Source organism: Elephantulus edwardii, unplaced genomic scaffold, assembly GCF_000299155.1.
Source record: "Elephantulus edwardii isolate Elephantulus edwardi_28Jun2011 unplaced genomic scaffold, EleEdw1.0 scaffold00044, whole genome shotgun sequence".
In the NCBI taxonomy this organism is placed as follows: Eukaryota; Metazoa; Chordata; class Mammalia; order Macroscelidea; family Macroscelididae; genus Elephantulus; species Elephantulus edwardii.
The window spans coordinates 10,146,847-10,163,054 of NW_006399794.1; the positions used below are offsets into that span (position 1 = coordinate 10,146,847).

General features: G+C 35.3%; 1 protein-coding gene across 1 annotated transcript; it reads right to left on the reverse strand.

The window, feature by feature from the left end:
* Window positions 1-8,927: 8,927 nt before the first annotated feature.
* Window positions 8,928-9,890, reverse strand: LOC102844854 (olfactory receptor 52N4-like). The gene has a single exon (XM_006885484.1). It carries the CDS (start codon window positions 9,888-9,890, stop codon window positions 8,928-8,930), a length of 963 nt encoding a protein of 320 aa, XP_006885546.1.
* Between the last annotated feature and the right edge of the window lie 6,318 nt (window positions 9,891-16,208).

The following is a 16,208-nucleotide window of genomic DNA, read 5'->3' on the forward strand; positions in this document are numbered from 1 at the left end:
AATTTTGGTTCCTTGAGTCCTTGTGACTAATGTCTTCCCAATATTTCTTATATTGAACATTGCTGGCGCCTTTACATTATACCAATCTTTCTTAGAAAATGGATCAACCACTTTCTTCTTGGCTCCTTTTTTGCCACCTTTTGTAAGGCGCTTGTTCTTGCCGACCGCCATGGTGGTGCCGAAGGAATGAAAAGGCTTTATTCTGTTTTTATAGCCTTGAAATATTTCTATCAGTTCAACTAAAGCTTAAAATAAAACTGGTCTCTTCTTTTCAGTTACCACATACACTGTGTTATCATAATACACATCATGACATGTATATTTACATGACTGGTTAGTTAAAACTACACTGTGTTTTCTTTGAAAGCACTGGATATATCCTTAGCTTTGTATTTGTAGATTCAACATAGTGTAATGTATGAGTTATGATTAAAATAAATATATATAAAATTGAATTTGACTTTTTTAGGGTCTATATTATTGTCAGTCTCCATCAAGTTGACAACTCATGATGACCTGACTTAGAATGACAAAGAATGAACTATTGCTCAGGCCGGTGCTATCACCATGGTCTTTAATAGGCTTGTGTTCTGTTGAGGCTATTGTATCAATCCATATCATTTGAGGTTTACTAGTTTTCACTGATCCTCTACTTTACCAAACATGATTTTTTTTTTTATTCTAGCAATCGATCTTTTCTGATGATGTGCCCAAAGTGAGCCCTATGTTTCTACCCTTAAAAAGATTACGAGTGATAAATGAGAACTCTCTTCCTACTCATATGTATTTGTACCCTAGTTTTGTTGGTAATTGTGTAAGTTTATGCTGGAACAGCACTAGGCTGGTGAGGTAATCATAGCAGACAGCCAGAGAACTTGGATATGGAGCTTGTTTAGCTTTATGTACATATTTAAATAACTGAAGTTGAAGACAAGAAGACTTATCTGCAATTGAACACTTCTGGAGTAGGATGTTGAGTTTTAAAATATTAGGCTTTCATCAGTAAAGATAGAGATGAATTTTAATATCTATTCTGATTGGATATCTTCTCTTTTGCTAAAGTAAAATTTAAATTTTTATCCTTAAGTCTATATGTTAGAATGTTATGGGGCAAATGTGGCTTATGCATTTGTTTAAGTAATCAGAAAAACATCTTAAAATAAAAATGTTAAGGAATGTAAGAGAATAAAGATCTAACATAACACTTTTAGTTTGAATTTGAATCATAAGTGCAATGAAACTAGTTTATGTAGAATCCAAATAGCAAGAAAAATAATGCGAAAATCTCAGAAAGCAGAATTTTAAGACATATATTTATTAATAAAATAACATTCTGGGTAATAACTGATATAAAATAATCCATTTTCAATACCCTAAATTACTAAAGATATGAGAAACTTGAATACTTTCACCAGCAAATTTTCCTATACTCAGATTAATGACTCCAAATCAAATAAAGGTTTTAAAATTTGACCAAAGCCCATATTCTTCTTTCTGGATTTATATGAGTAATATTTCTGATATATATAACCATAACAAAACTCTCTCCTATGCTTGAGTTGCTGAGAAAATGGTTCATCATTTCTCCAGAGTTATAATGCAAAAAATGATCAGGAATCTGAGTACTTTTTGTTCTTCCTTTAATGTAACTTTTAAATTAATCTCTTCATCTTCGGCATATCTCTTATTTTCCTTCTTTTTCCTTTTATATGTTATTCTTGCCTTTCTTTCCAAGTAGAAAAACACTGGTTTATTATCTCTGTATTTCTAATGATACATTTGATTGTTCTAGTTTGGTTTAAATTTGTCTGTTCTGTATTACAACCACATCTTACCTATTCAGCCAATTATGTGTCTGTAACTGAAGACATACTTTTAGAGTAAACTTAATTCCACTTCTTCCATAATATCTTTTTAAAACTTCTACTGAAGTTAGGATATCTTCAAATGAAACTATGCTATATTATTTAATGACTGAAAAACAAGAAGACTTGACTTTTCAAGGTTTATTTAGTTGGTAATAATATAGTACAGAAAGGCAGGTTGATCCATTGTGTCTAAGTCCTATTAGAACATGATTTATTTGTACTGGGAAGTAGAGTTTCACCAATAACCTAGGGCAAGTTGCTCATAACTTACCAGAAATCTACATTCCAGGAGGGATGAATATGCTTCAGATGGAGTTTAAATAAAAACATACTTTCTGTGTAAGTGACAGATAAAAATAAATTCATTAATACTAATTATATATGAAACGTAAAATTAAAGTTCTCAAAATAATTGTAGAGTAAAAGTACTAGAACATATAATGAAGGGTTTTAATAAATCTTCCTGGTCTCTCATTATTATCTTGTGTGTATTTTTCAAGGGAGTCTTCAGTGTAGTAAGTTACATATTTGACAGCTAACAGAAAATTTGGTGGTCTGAGTCCACAAGCTATTCACCATCAATTGTAGCAGTGAATTTGGCTGTACAATAAATTGATTTTAAGAAAAAAGAAAAAAGGAGGAATGAATTTACTCTATAGACTTTTACCTAAATCACAATAAAAATGAAACAGCAATAGTAATAAAACATTTGCTTTTTCCATTGTGAATATTCACTATTAGCAAATCTAACCAGAAATGCATAGGAATAAGTTTCATGGATGAGCCAGGGGGGTTCAAGTTTAGAAATATGTGCATTCCAATTAATTAAGAAAGCAAATGAAAACAATAGTAGAACTGAATCTGAAATGTATTTTATTATATTTCACTTATAACTTTTAAAAATAAATTTAAAATATAATTGAAGATAATTTTTATGATGAAATTATTATCTAGTTAAGAAATCAGAGAAAATGCTTCTTTAGTGAAGACATTAGAGGAACCTACAATGTCAATTTTTATTCATCAATGAAAAACTCTTTGAAGAATTATTTTGTTGCATTACGTAGGGTCTGAACTGGCCCATGGCTGACCTGCCAGCGGGTTAATAGTTTGGGAGGAGATTGCCCATCCTTCTCCGGCAGAGCAGCTGGTGAATTAAAACTGCGTGCCGTCAGAATTATGATCAAGCTTCTTGCCACTAGGCCACTAAAAAGAACAAAAGTATTTGACAAAATAAGATGTGCCAAAGCAACATGAATATGATCCATTATTGTATGAATTACAAAGAAGATTCTGAAGAGCATTGGTCTATTATATTTTACTATAATAATGTAAAATACTGATACATAGCAGATATAGAGAATTTCATATTCTGTCATGTCAATTTCCTATAAAGTTTTCTAGTGCTAATGTTAATGTAGCTTAGAGTCCCCTTGCTCCAAAATGTAATTAGAAATCCAAGGAAAATAATGGAAAGAATATTATTACATTGAGAGCATTGAAGCTATTGTCATGAAATAATGTGTGTAAATTGTTGAATGGAAAATATATTTGCTCTGTAAACTTTTATCCAAACAGGACTAAAATCTTTTAAAAAGGAGTCCTTGCAGGGGAGCTCTGGTGGCCGAGTGGTAAGGAGCTGCAACTACAATCCCAGAGGCACACGGTTTGAATCCACCAGATGCTCTGCCGGGGAAGGAGGGACAATCTTCTCCTGTACCACTCAGATCTGATTTGACAGTACACTCACAGAAAAGTAATAAAATAAATTTTTTTTCCTTGAGAGGTTATTCTGCCTTCCAGTATTATTATTTCTTTGTCCTATTGGGACTCCTAAAAAGACAGCAAAGAAACCTGCCATTTAAAGAATAAGTCTTATGAGTCTGTGTTGGCTTGCTAATAAACATTTGTTCCTGTTGCAAATCAGATCTGAAATTGCTTTTGAAATTATTATCCGTATTATCAATATTATATTGGATTAGTTGGGCAGGCAGATTCTTAAAGCATTAACTAGGCTCAAGAAATTGAAGTCCACAGACAGTAAAAATTAAAGGCCTGATAATTGTGAAAATATAGACTAAAAAAAATGACCAGTACACATGTTCCTATCATCGCTGAGGTCTGCTGTTCTGGAAGGCACTTCCAAATCTCTGTAGAAGATTGAAAATGCTAACCCTAGACCAACTATGCACCTACTGCAGCCTCTCAGGAAGCTAAGAGCCTCTAGACTTAGTGATCTGTTGGTTTACCTGGAGCTTGTTGACTGCTATTATAGATGGACTCTAGGATTTTATCACACACACACACACACACACACACACACACACACACACACACACACTCTTAGAGGCCCATTGTGACAGAGAGAAAACCAACTCCCTAGAGTCATAAAACTTATGCCAGCCTGAGGCCATGACAACTTTGGCATCATAGAGGGACTTGACCACAGTCCATGCCATCACTACCCCACAGAAGACTATGGATGGCCCCTCTGTAAAGCATTGATGGCCGTGGAGCTGCCCAGAACATCATCCCTTTATCTTCTGGTGCTTCCAGGGCCATGGGCAAGGTCGTCCCTGAGCTGAATGAGAAACTTACTGGCATGGCTTTCTATGTCCCTACCCCCAATATGTCAGTTGTGGCTCTGATCTGCTGTCTTGAAAAAGCTCCCAAATATGATACATCAAGAAAGTAGTAAAGCAGGCATCAGAAGGGCCCCTCAAGGGAATCCTGGGATACACTGAAGATCAGGTTATCTCCTGTGACTCTAACAGTGACACTCACTCTTCCACTTTTGATGCTGGGGCTGGCATTACCCTGAAGAACCACTTTGTCAAACTCGTTTCCTGGTATGACAACAATTTTGACTACAGCAACCATGTGGTCAACCTAATGATTCAATGGCATCCAAAGAATAAGAGCACCTTGGACCAGTTGCCCCAGCAATAGCATTAGGAGAGAGAGAGTCAATCTCACATCATTGACATAGTTTCCATCTAGTCCCCCTGAGAAAGGGTAGGAGCCGAGAGAGCCCATCTTGTCATGTATCATCAATAAAGTACCCTGTAGTCAGCAACACAAAAAGAAAATAAATAAAAGAAAATTAAAAAAAAATAAAAATAGAGTTCTTGAAATACTATATAACTTGGATGAATCTAGAACAAGTCACACTGAGCGACTTAAATCAGTTGCCAAAGGACATCATAAGTCCACTGTTATAAAAAGCTAAGTAAAAAGTTACACGAAGATAGAAGCATCTTGGAGGTCAGGTTGCACTTAATTCAAGACAGATTTGTTTGTTCTTTTGGTAGTCTATGGAATATTCAATTCTCATCACTAAGTACCACAATTCAAAGGTATTGATTATTCTTCAATCTTCCTTATTCATTGTCAAACAGGCTCTCCTTAGTCTTTAAACTAATGTCCCTTGTTCTTTAGCACTTTAAAGAGATTCTTGAAAGCAGATTTTCTCAACACAACATGTCTTTTGATTTCTTGACTGCTGCTACCGTGGGTATCAGTTGTGGATCCAAGTAAAATTAAATATCCTATCACTGATAGCATTGTACTTTAAGATTCAAATCCAGCTGCTCTCCAGAAGAGAGATGGGCACTTTCCTCCTATGTGAAAATCCACTGGAGGGTCAGCTATGAGTTGGTTCCAACTTGACGGCACCAATAACAACAAGTTGTAATAGTGAATACTTTTTTGGCAAAACAAATGAATGACCTAAAAAGCACCAAAATAAGCTGAAAAGAATACAGAGTCACTTGTATTCACAATCAAATTGTTGGTTGATATTCAACAGTTTCAAGATGTACCATTTAAAAAAATGTATCATATATAAACTTCCAAAGTACTGAATAAAAAGATAAAAGTTGCACTGAAAATATAGGTAAAAAACAAGGCTCCAGGAATCAATGAAATACCAACTAAAATATTTCAAACCAACTAAAATATTTCAGCAAATAAATATAGTGCTGAAAGTGCCCACTTATTTATGCCAAGAAACTTACAAAATAGTTACATTACAAATTGACTAGAATCAATTTTTATTTTTTTCCACAAATAATAATTTTTATTTGTAATTATTAAAAGGCTGAATTTTAAACAGATTCTTGAACTGGTGGCTCATAACCATCAGCTCGTTTAACTTTTGCACCTGTCTCATCTCCAGTAGCTTTTCCAGAGCTACCACCTTCACCATGAAGCTCCATGAGTTTGCCCAACTCAAACTTGGGCTTCTTGAGCATTTTTACTTTCCTAACAAATACATCATGGAAAGGATAAATAGACTGGCAAGCCTTTTCTATGTCTTTTCCAATGCTGTCTGGAATCAATTTATTGACCACCTCTTTCAAGTCATTTGTCTGCACCTTTCAGGTCATGATTTCCATCAATTTCTTCCGGATTTGGCGGACCTGTTGGTGCTGGGGATAAGATGTCTTCCGAATCTGATTGTTGCGTTTTTTTGGTAAAACTAATACAAAATAGACGGAGCAAATAACCATCAGTGGTTTTACATCAACATGTGCTTCAATCATGGTCTGCCATTTTTTGACCATGGAGCACATTTTGTCCCGGGTAAGATCCATACCATGGAAGTTGGTGAGGCAGTTGTTGCCTTGAACACCCTCAGTAATTAGCTTGAATTTTCTAAATACAACTTCGTCATTTTGCAAATCAGCAAGGCTCACTTCAAAAACACAACCCTTGAGTCCATCAGATGCAATTTTGGTTCCTTGAGTCCTTGTGACTAATGTCTTCCCAATATTTCTTATATTGAACATTGTTGGCGCCTTTACAGCATACCAATCTTTCTTAGAAAATGGATCAACCACTTTCTTCTTGGCTCCTTTTTTTGCCACGTTTTGTAAGGCGCTTGTTCTTGCCGACTGCCATGGTGGTGCCGAAAGTGAATCAATTCATTTTTATGTGTATTCCAAAGTAAGGTGATACAACAGAATGTAGAAATCTTTGAACAATAATCAATAGCACACAAAGTAAATGTATTGCTATAAATAATTTAAACTCATTTTAATATTATATACAGATATTTTAGGAAACATACATTCAAGATAGAATGTGAAGAACAAATGGAATGAGGAATATCACTGCTAATATCAAGTGGATTTTGGCTGAAAAGAAATTTTAGATAACAAAGCTTTGAATGTGCACAGGATTTTTAGTTTAGGAAACAAAGAGTGCTCACTTGTGTTGTTCTAGGACTTGAAAAAGGCCTCTGATGTTGTCATTTGAGCAGAACAAAGGGATAATGTTTGGGGGATAAAGGGGATTAAAAATCATGAAAGTTTTGTTTCAGTCCTTTACCATACTTAGTCAATCTGTAACATGGACAAATAATTCAAGAAGTTTCACTATATGAAGAATAACTTGGTGTCAGGATTGGAGGAAGAAGACTCATTACCAACAGCAATTTGCAGATTATACAAATTTGCTTCCTGAAACAAAAATATTTGAAGGACCTACTGATAATCTATAACTTTTGGCATGGATTACACCTCAACATAAAACAAAAGTCCTTAAAACTGGGCCAATAAGCAACATTATAATAAAGAATGGAAATGGCCAAGGATTTTATCTTCTGTAGATTCACAATAAAAGCCCATGGAAACAGAAGTTAAAAAAACACACAAAAAACATACATTGCATTGGACAAGTCTGCTGTAAAGGATTTCTTAAAAGTGTTAAGAAACAAAACATCGTTTACAATGTGGAAGCAGGGATTTTTAAAATTCACTAGCTAAAAACAAACATACTTAAATATAACAGGAAGATACAGTTTATTTGTTAATGAAAAAACTCCCCGCTCCAGTCTTTTAAAGTATATTTTTCCTGTGTTAAAGATTATTTTATTTATATTTTAGAGTGAAAGGTTGTCTTCTTTTCAACTACAGAACTTTTTTTCCTTAAAAAAAAAAACAACAAAAACACCAACAACCACAAAACACTCCTGTTTTCAATTGCTATTTTTCTTGTTTTTAAACTTACAGAATCCAGGCTAGTCTTTGACAAAACTTAATTTAAAAAATTTATTTTTTACATCTGTTACATCCCATTTTGCTTTGTGGCTTCTTCATTTTACAACAAATTATCTAAAAAACAACAAAAAGTAACAACATACACATACACACAAAGATGTCGCTTTGAAGAAGACTAAGCTTTTATTCAATCTATGATCTTTTCTGTCATTTTATATGCATGTGAAAATGGGAAACACGAGTATGAAAGACCTTAAAAAAATACACTTTTGAGGGTGGTGTTCTTCTCCCAGAAGAACAAACAAATTTCTCTCATCAGAAGTACAGTTAGAATGCCTTTTGAAGCAAGAATGGTGAGACTCTTTTGTCATATACTTTGAGAATACCATCAGGAGGGATTACTCCCTAAAAAAGAACATCACACTTGGTAAAACAGAAGATGAGCAAAAGAAAAGCACCCTTTTGGGTTGTCATAATGTTTACAACAAAAGACTCTAACAAAACAGCGATTGAGAGGATTATACCGCATTTCATTATGTTGTACGTAGAGTTCTAGGAGTTAAAATTACCTCAGTGACACCTAACAAGTATTCAGGCTTTTAGAACTTCATCATCCTGATGACTTCATGGGTTATTTTTTTTCTTTTTTCTTTCAGAAGTCATGGAGAAAGTTTAGGTATTTTTTAACAAAGATAAAAGTATAAGCACATATTTTATAGAGGGACATAATCACTTGAGGTCAATCTGGAAATTTATGAAAAACAGAACTCAGAACAGGATTATCAGACCTCCAAAGAAATTCTTCATCTTTAGTCATTTCTTTTCCTTTAAAATATGACATTAGGAATTCTTTAAGGAAACTATGAATAATGATGAGACCAGTCCTTCAAAGGAGCAAGGTAATGAAAAATCCACAGTATACAGGGCCATTTAGTGATGTTAAGATCCTCAAGAGTACTTCCAGAAATGTTTTCAGCTTCTGATTAAACAAACAAAAATAGTCCTTCCCTTGTTGTTCCATTTTTTGTTTTATTCTTGTGAAATATCCACTCATGTGCTATGTGTGAGATTTGATGTCTTTATGACCTGAAAGAATCCTAAGGACACAATCTCGTATTTGCTTGGTTTTTACACCATAGACAACAGGGTTCATAGTGGGAGGCAAGAGCAGATATATATTGGCTATAATGATGTGGCAAGATGGAGGGATTGTGTGGCCTCCAAAACGGTGAGCAAAAAAGGAGAAAAAAGCCGGGCTATAGGAGAAAACAATGGCACAGATGTGGGCAGTACAGGTGCTAAAAGCCTTCTGGCGGGCATCTGCTGATGACAGGCTGACCACTGCCCTGAGGATCATGGTGTATGAGATTGAAATGCACAAGATGTCAAAACCCCCAATCAAGAGGGCAACCATTAGACCGTAGATAGCATTGATCTTGATATTTCCACAGGATAATTTGGCCACAGACATGTGGTCACAATAGGTATGAGGAATTATGTTGCCTTTGCAATAAGGTAGTCGTTTGGTGAGGAAAGTGAAGGGAATGACCAATATCATACCCCTCATAAAGGTGGCAAGCCCAGCCTTGGCAATGATAGGATTGGTGAGGATGGTTGAATAGCGCAGAGGGTAGCAGATGGCCACATAGCGGTCAAGGGCCATAAGCATAAGCACTCCAGAATCCATCCCTGTGAAAGTGTGAATGAAGAACATCTGGACCAAACACTCATCAAAGCCAATTTCTTTGAGCTGGAACCAGAAAATGCTGAGGGCTTTAGGGATTGTACTAGAACACATGGCAAGGTCAGTTAGGGACAGCATCGCCAAGAAGTAGTACATAGGCCTGTGCAGGGAGTCTTCATAGCGGATAAGATAGAGGAGTCCACAGTTGCCAACCATAGCCACAACATACATTGAACAGAACGGGAAGGAAATCCATATGTGCATGTCCTCTAGTCCTGGGATTCCATTCAGAATAAAGGAAGTTGGCGTCAAGTCTGTTATGTTTAACATTAGCATGATCAGACTTTTATGATTATTAAATAGCTTAAAATGAATGTTTATTTTCCTAGAATAAGAAAAAGAGATAGTAAAATATAGATATGATCATTACCTCTACCCCCACCCGATTTTTAATTGTGTAATGCATTTAAAGATCAAACAACTAAATATTTTGAGTGTCAAGAATTGCAATTTTTTTCCTTATGTGATGTTAGTCACTGATTAATTCATCAAGTCATTCAGTATATTTTATTTTTTAATTTTAATTATTTGCTTTTATTTCAAGGACGATTTCATAAATCATATTGATTTTTCATAGGCATTTTGTTTTATTAGTTAAAAATTATATAATTAATGAATTAAAATATCTAATCCCTTATTGTCAACATATTTTATTGAGTACCTGCTATTTCTCATTTCTTATCACAGACCCAACATAAATGGTGATGTTTCTGTTCTTAATCATAATTTATGATTGATAACTTATTTCTACCTATTGTAGCAAGGTTTTATTATAATCAATTGGAAAATAATAATAAATTCTTTATTTCATTAATGGATTTGAGATATCTAAAATTCTGTGTAAAGATCTTTATTCCGTTATCTCACTTTTAAAGTTACCGAACCTTTACCCTTGTTCCAGCCTGAAGCATGTGCATTTATAAGACTGTTTTAAATATCTTCTTAGGAAAAACATCCCACTCACGACTGAAGAGTAAATAATAAAAATTCAGGAGTATTCTTGTTAATTATTAACTCTATGACACTTGGAAACCTTAGCAGGCATTGTAGAAGTCAAAACTCTCTTTCCTTCTGTGGAAGAAGGACAGAAGAAGGAAAGAAAAAGAAAAACAAGCAAAAACACTTTATTAGATGTAGTCTGTCTGTCCAATGAGTAAGCAAAATGCGAATTAATATGAGGCAGGATTTGAGGCTGATTACAATACAAGATTAGGTCTCTAAGTAGTACAACTGGTTGTGCTTGACTGTTGTTGTTAGGTGCCAGCTATTCAAATTGTAACTCATAGCAACCCTATGAACAGCCCTCCTGCACCCTGCTCTATCGTATACCATCTTCATATCTTAGAAAAAATGCAGTCAAAGTGCTCCTTGAAAGCAAAGATGGCAAAAGTTCATCTTTCGTACTTTGGTCATCTAGCTAGACATGGCTGTTTCGTGGAAAGGAACATCATGCTTGGAAAGATGAAGGGAGAGTCAGCGAAGGAGAGGAAGGCCCTCGATGAGATGGATTGACATGGTGACTTCAACAACGGGTTCTAGCGTGCCAGAGATGATGAAGATGATTGTACTTGACTACTAATCTAAATACTGATATTCTAAACTCACTTGGTGGAAATATGGAAGACGGATCTAGTGCACTGCTTTTGCAAGGATTACAGCCAAGGAAACAGTTCTACTCTGAAACACATGGAGTTGCCATGAGGTCCAATGACTCTGCAGTAGAGTGTTACTACTCCAGATTATCATTTAGGTAAAAGGTTACAAAGCAACAGAAAACCTATGCAGATTTTTGCTTCTCAGAATAAATTGCAGTACTTTGTGAAAGATTTCCAAAGCATTCCAATTGGTTCTCAAAAATCATCTTCTCAAATAGTGCTCTAAGTTTTACAACTAGAAATGGTATATCATATTTTTCACAGAAATATTGCCTCATAATGTAAAAGAAATTCCATCAATTTCTTGGACAGAACATTTGATTTCTGGAACTGATTATGTCAATGCACTTGAACTCTTAAAAACCTTTTAAAACCTTTTTTGTTGTGATTTGGATGAAATTTTACAGAGCAAGTGAGTTTGTCATTCAACAATTTGTACACATTTTGTTTTGTGATGATGATTGAAATCCCTACAAAGTAATGATACACTCCCCTTTTCCTCTCTATGTTTACCTGGTTTTATTCATTCTTCTTTCCGATTCCTTCCAGATTTCTGAACTTTATCCAAGTTCTTCCAGGTTTTTTTTCACCTTTCATTTTCTCTAAAAAAAAAAAAATCTAAGCTACTGATTATGTAAATTCCTTAAAATTCTGGTTACTCATTTTTTTTACACACATGGATAAAAATATGATTAAAAGAAGTCCAGAAATCAATTTCTAACACATGAAGTTCAACCACCTAATATGGCAAAGAAAACACTGCAGATTATAAAGAGATAAGCAATCATTGTTTGCATAATTAGTTAATTGCTTCATTAGTTAGAGATACAGAAATCATACTGACTTAAATAAAATTGTATGTATAAAATAAATTTGAGAAAAATATTATATTTAAAAGTGATTCCATGTATCCACAAACATTTGGAATAGAAAATTATTATGAAAAACATGTAAATATAGGTAAAACAGAATGAAATGAAAATTAAGTTTGTTAAATTAAAATACACCATTAATAATATGAAAAAATAGTTTATAATTAAGCATAATATAAAAAATATGAAAACATAAACAATAAAGTAGCAAGTGGTCTTGGGGTTTATTGCAATTCTTGGCATCCCCATGTAGGTCAGAATAGAATTATGTTTTGTAGGCGTTGCAATGACTGATTTTTCAGTAGTGCCAGACCTTTCTTTGCTTATAAGCCTCATATGTTAAAGATCTGCATCACCCACAGACTTTAAGTCAGAGAGTTGGAGAAGATATTCACAAAGCACATATTCATATTGTGCAAATGGAGCAATCTTGTTTTTACAAAATGAAGATGATGAACCACTTATTGATAAAGATCAAAGCTGCAGCTTCAATATGAATTGTACCTCAACAGAAAGTAAAATCCCCAATATCCTCCTGTACCAGTCAGATCTGATTTGACGGTACACGCACACAAAATAATAAAAAAAAAATTTAAAAAAAAAGAAAGTAAAATCCCCACAATTAAACCAAAATACATAAACAGAAGTCTTCATAACAGAAAGAACTTCTCATAACATGAAGAGAACAAAAATCTTCCCCAAAAAAGTCATGATAAATGCAGAAAAGATTGAAGTTGTCAAAGGTATCAGTTTACTTGGGTTCACAACTAATTCTCATGGAAGTAGTAGTCAAGAAATCAAATGGCATGTTCTTTTAAGCAAATCTACTACCATAGGTCTCATAAAAGTGCTACAGAAAGAGATATCACTTCAAAGACTAAATATGCATTTAACTCAAGCTGGAGAAGAGTACTGAATATACTGCCAGGAGAACAGGTTCGTCCTAGAGAGGGTGAAATCAGGTTACTCCTTGGAGGCAAGGTTTCTGAGGCTTTGTCTGAGATACTCTGGACACGCTGCAAGGAGGGATCAGTCCTTGGAGTGGTACATCATACTTGGAAAGGTGGAGGGACAGAGAAAGAGAGGAAGACCATCAACGAGATGGATTGATTCACTGGCTGGGATAATGAATGTAGGTATGTCAGGACAGTGATGTTGGCACAGGATAGAGCCACTTTCAGGGCTATATTACATAGGGTCACTATGAGTTGCAAGCAATGACACACAACAACAACATAGTATTTTCAATCAGCACTAGTGCATGTGACAGTTGAACAATGAATAAGGAAGACTAAAAAAGAATTTTCACCTTTAGATTATGGTTGGCAAAGAATACTGAATATACCACTAACTACCAAAATAACAAATATGTCTTGAAAGGGATGAAGGTAGATATCCCTTATAGGCAAGGAGGGTCAGACTACTTTTACATAATTTGGGTATATTATCAGAATGAGCTAGTACCTGGAAAAGAAAATCATGCTTGGTAAAGCACAGAGTCAGTGGTAAAGAAGACCCCTGATTAAATGCATTGCCACAATAACCACTTGGGCTTTAGAGAAGAAGTGACTGAGGATAGGACAGGAGTAGGCAATATGTTATTTTGTGTCCTTGATGTCGCTATGATTAAGGACTGGAGAAAGTGCGCTAAGGGTGCTCCTTGGAGGCAAGGATGGTCAAATGCCATTTCACATACTCAGCACATTTTGTAGGAGGAGTCAGTGCTTAGAGAAGGGCTTCATGCTTGAATACAAGGAGGGTCAGCATAGGAGAGAAAGACCTTCAACAAAACGGATCAACAGGGTGACTGTAACAATGGACTCAAGGACAAGAGAGGTGAGAAGGATGGCACAAGGCAGGGCCAACCTCAGAGCTCTTCAGAGCTGTTGTTCATGGGATCTTTATAAGTCATGACTCAATGGTACATAACCAACAAAGACTTGTATCTAGTGCGTATAAATTATCAGTACAGCATCACTAAAGATAGGGGAGTAGAAGGAATAGTGGAACTGTATCCACATTTGCAGTATTCTTCTTACCAAAACCATTTATGGAAAATAGCAACTGCATTGGAACATATATCTCTGGATTGGAAATGATCATATTGTTAATATTTCTAGCCTTAAGCTTAAAAGATTATAATATCCAAAATTATTATATATTTGTTTAAATGTTTCCCTCTTTTAACAACTGGGATCTAGAGGGAAGAGAAAAGACCAGAGAATGGCCAAAATTATTGGGGCAGCTATTGCTACCAGTTTAGGGCCTGTGTCAGGAAAAGGAAGTCTTACTCATTAACAGTGCCACCCAAAGGTAATAAAGGAGGTCAGAATTGCTTCCACTGTGGAAAGCTGGGCCACTTCAGTAGACAGTGTGACAGACAAGAGCCACAGATAGGCAAGGGAGTAGAGAGGAAGCTCCCACTCACTTGCTTTAAGTGTGGATCTGAAGGACACTTGGCCAAGGGTGGCCCACATCAGGTCCTCGTGGCAGACAGGACTGACAGGCCCCAGCTCCCAGCTGGAAACAAAGGAGGACACTTCAACGATTTAGATCCTCCCAGAAGAGCTGTGGGTGAGCATTAACATTACTGATAAGTATATTTGTTTTCTCCTGGACACATGAGATCCCAACTCTTCTCACTATTTCTTAGTTGTTGAAATTGACGGAAAACCTCATAAGCAGTTCCTTACTTCACCTCTGCCTTGCATGCAGACTTCCAAGCTGTAAAACAACCCAGTGGTAGATGGCATTTGCTCCAGGACTTAAGAACAATAAATGACATAGTTGAGCCTCAAAAAAAAAAAAAAAGTCAAAAATATGTGAGATGCCTGTTCAGCATGTATGGGAAGCCAATACTAAATATTTGTAATAAACTGAATGCTATTTCAGGATGTTGGGGAGTCATAGTTGAAGCTAGAGTTCACCCTGAGGCACTAAGGCAATCCTTAAGGGTTTACCAGATTCTTGAATTTGCTAACCACTCCCTCCTGAGTCAAGCAGAAGGCTTTTGATAGAAAGAGCTTGGCTTCATTTGCATTGAATTCTCTTTGTGATTTACTTCCAGATAATTTTCAATAAAGATACAGAGAAGCTTGGCTTGGGGTCTTCCTGCTGGCCCCTTGTTTAATGTTCTCTGCTCTATCTAAAAAAAAAAAAAAAGATAGGGGAGTAGGAGCAAAGGACTTAACCATGCACTTCAGAAAATAATAAAGTGTCAATAAACGTGCAAATCGAGGTGCATGGCTTTTGGGTTTTTTTCTATATCAGGAAGATAAATGCAGAAAATGTCTCTCATGCCTTGGCATTACATAACAATTAATGTAACTAAAATTAAAATGACCAAAATACCATAGATTAAAAAGGCCGTGGAAAACTAGACCTTCATATACTGCTAATAGGACTGGTCCTTTCTGATAAATGCCCAAAGACAAAGTCTTGCCATCTTTGCCTCCAAAGAACATTCTGGCTGCACTTCGTCCAGGATGAATTTGTTTATTCTTTTGACAGTTTGTAGTACATTCAATATTCTTCACCTTTTTAAACCAACTTTAATTAAGTTTATCAATTTGAACTGCTCACAGCTAAGCCACCAGCGAGTGTTTTTGAGGCTGCAAACAGCACAACATGGGACTACCCATCTTTCTCCCACAGAGCAGCCAGTGGATTCAAAGTGCCTGCCCTTGGATCAGTTCCTTTGGCTCCCTTACCCACTAGGCCACCAGAGGAGCTTGCCTTCATTAGAATGGTTATGATACAGACAATTATTCTTTAAATCTTAAAATATTGTAGCTACGAAGAGCTGGGCTTACAAGTAAATAAGGATTTGTTGAAAAACTGGTTCTCTTTTATTGCATTTACCTCACTATACCATAAAAACCTATTCATATTTATGAATCTTCCACAATTCAGTGAAAGCATAATAGCAATGTCTCTAGTCAAGCACTCATAATGAATATTATGGTCAACAAGTGTTTTTAGTAAAAGAATCCATGAATTAATGACTTCACCCTTCACAAATTATTAAATTACAAAATATTATTGATTACTTAAATTCCTAAATGTTA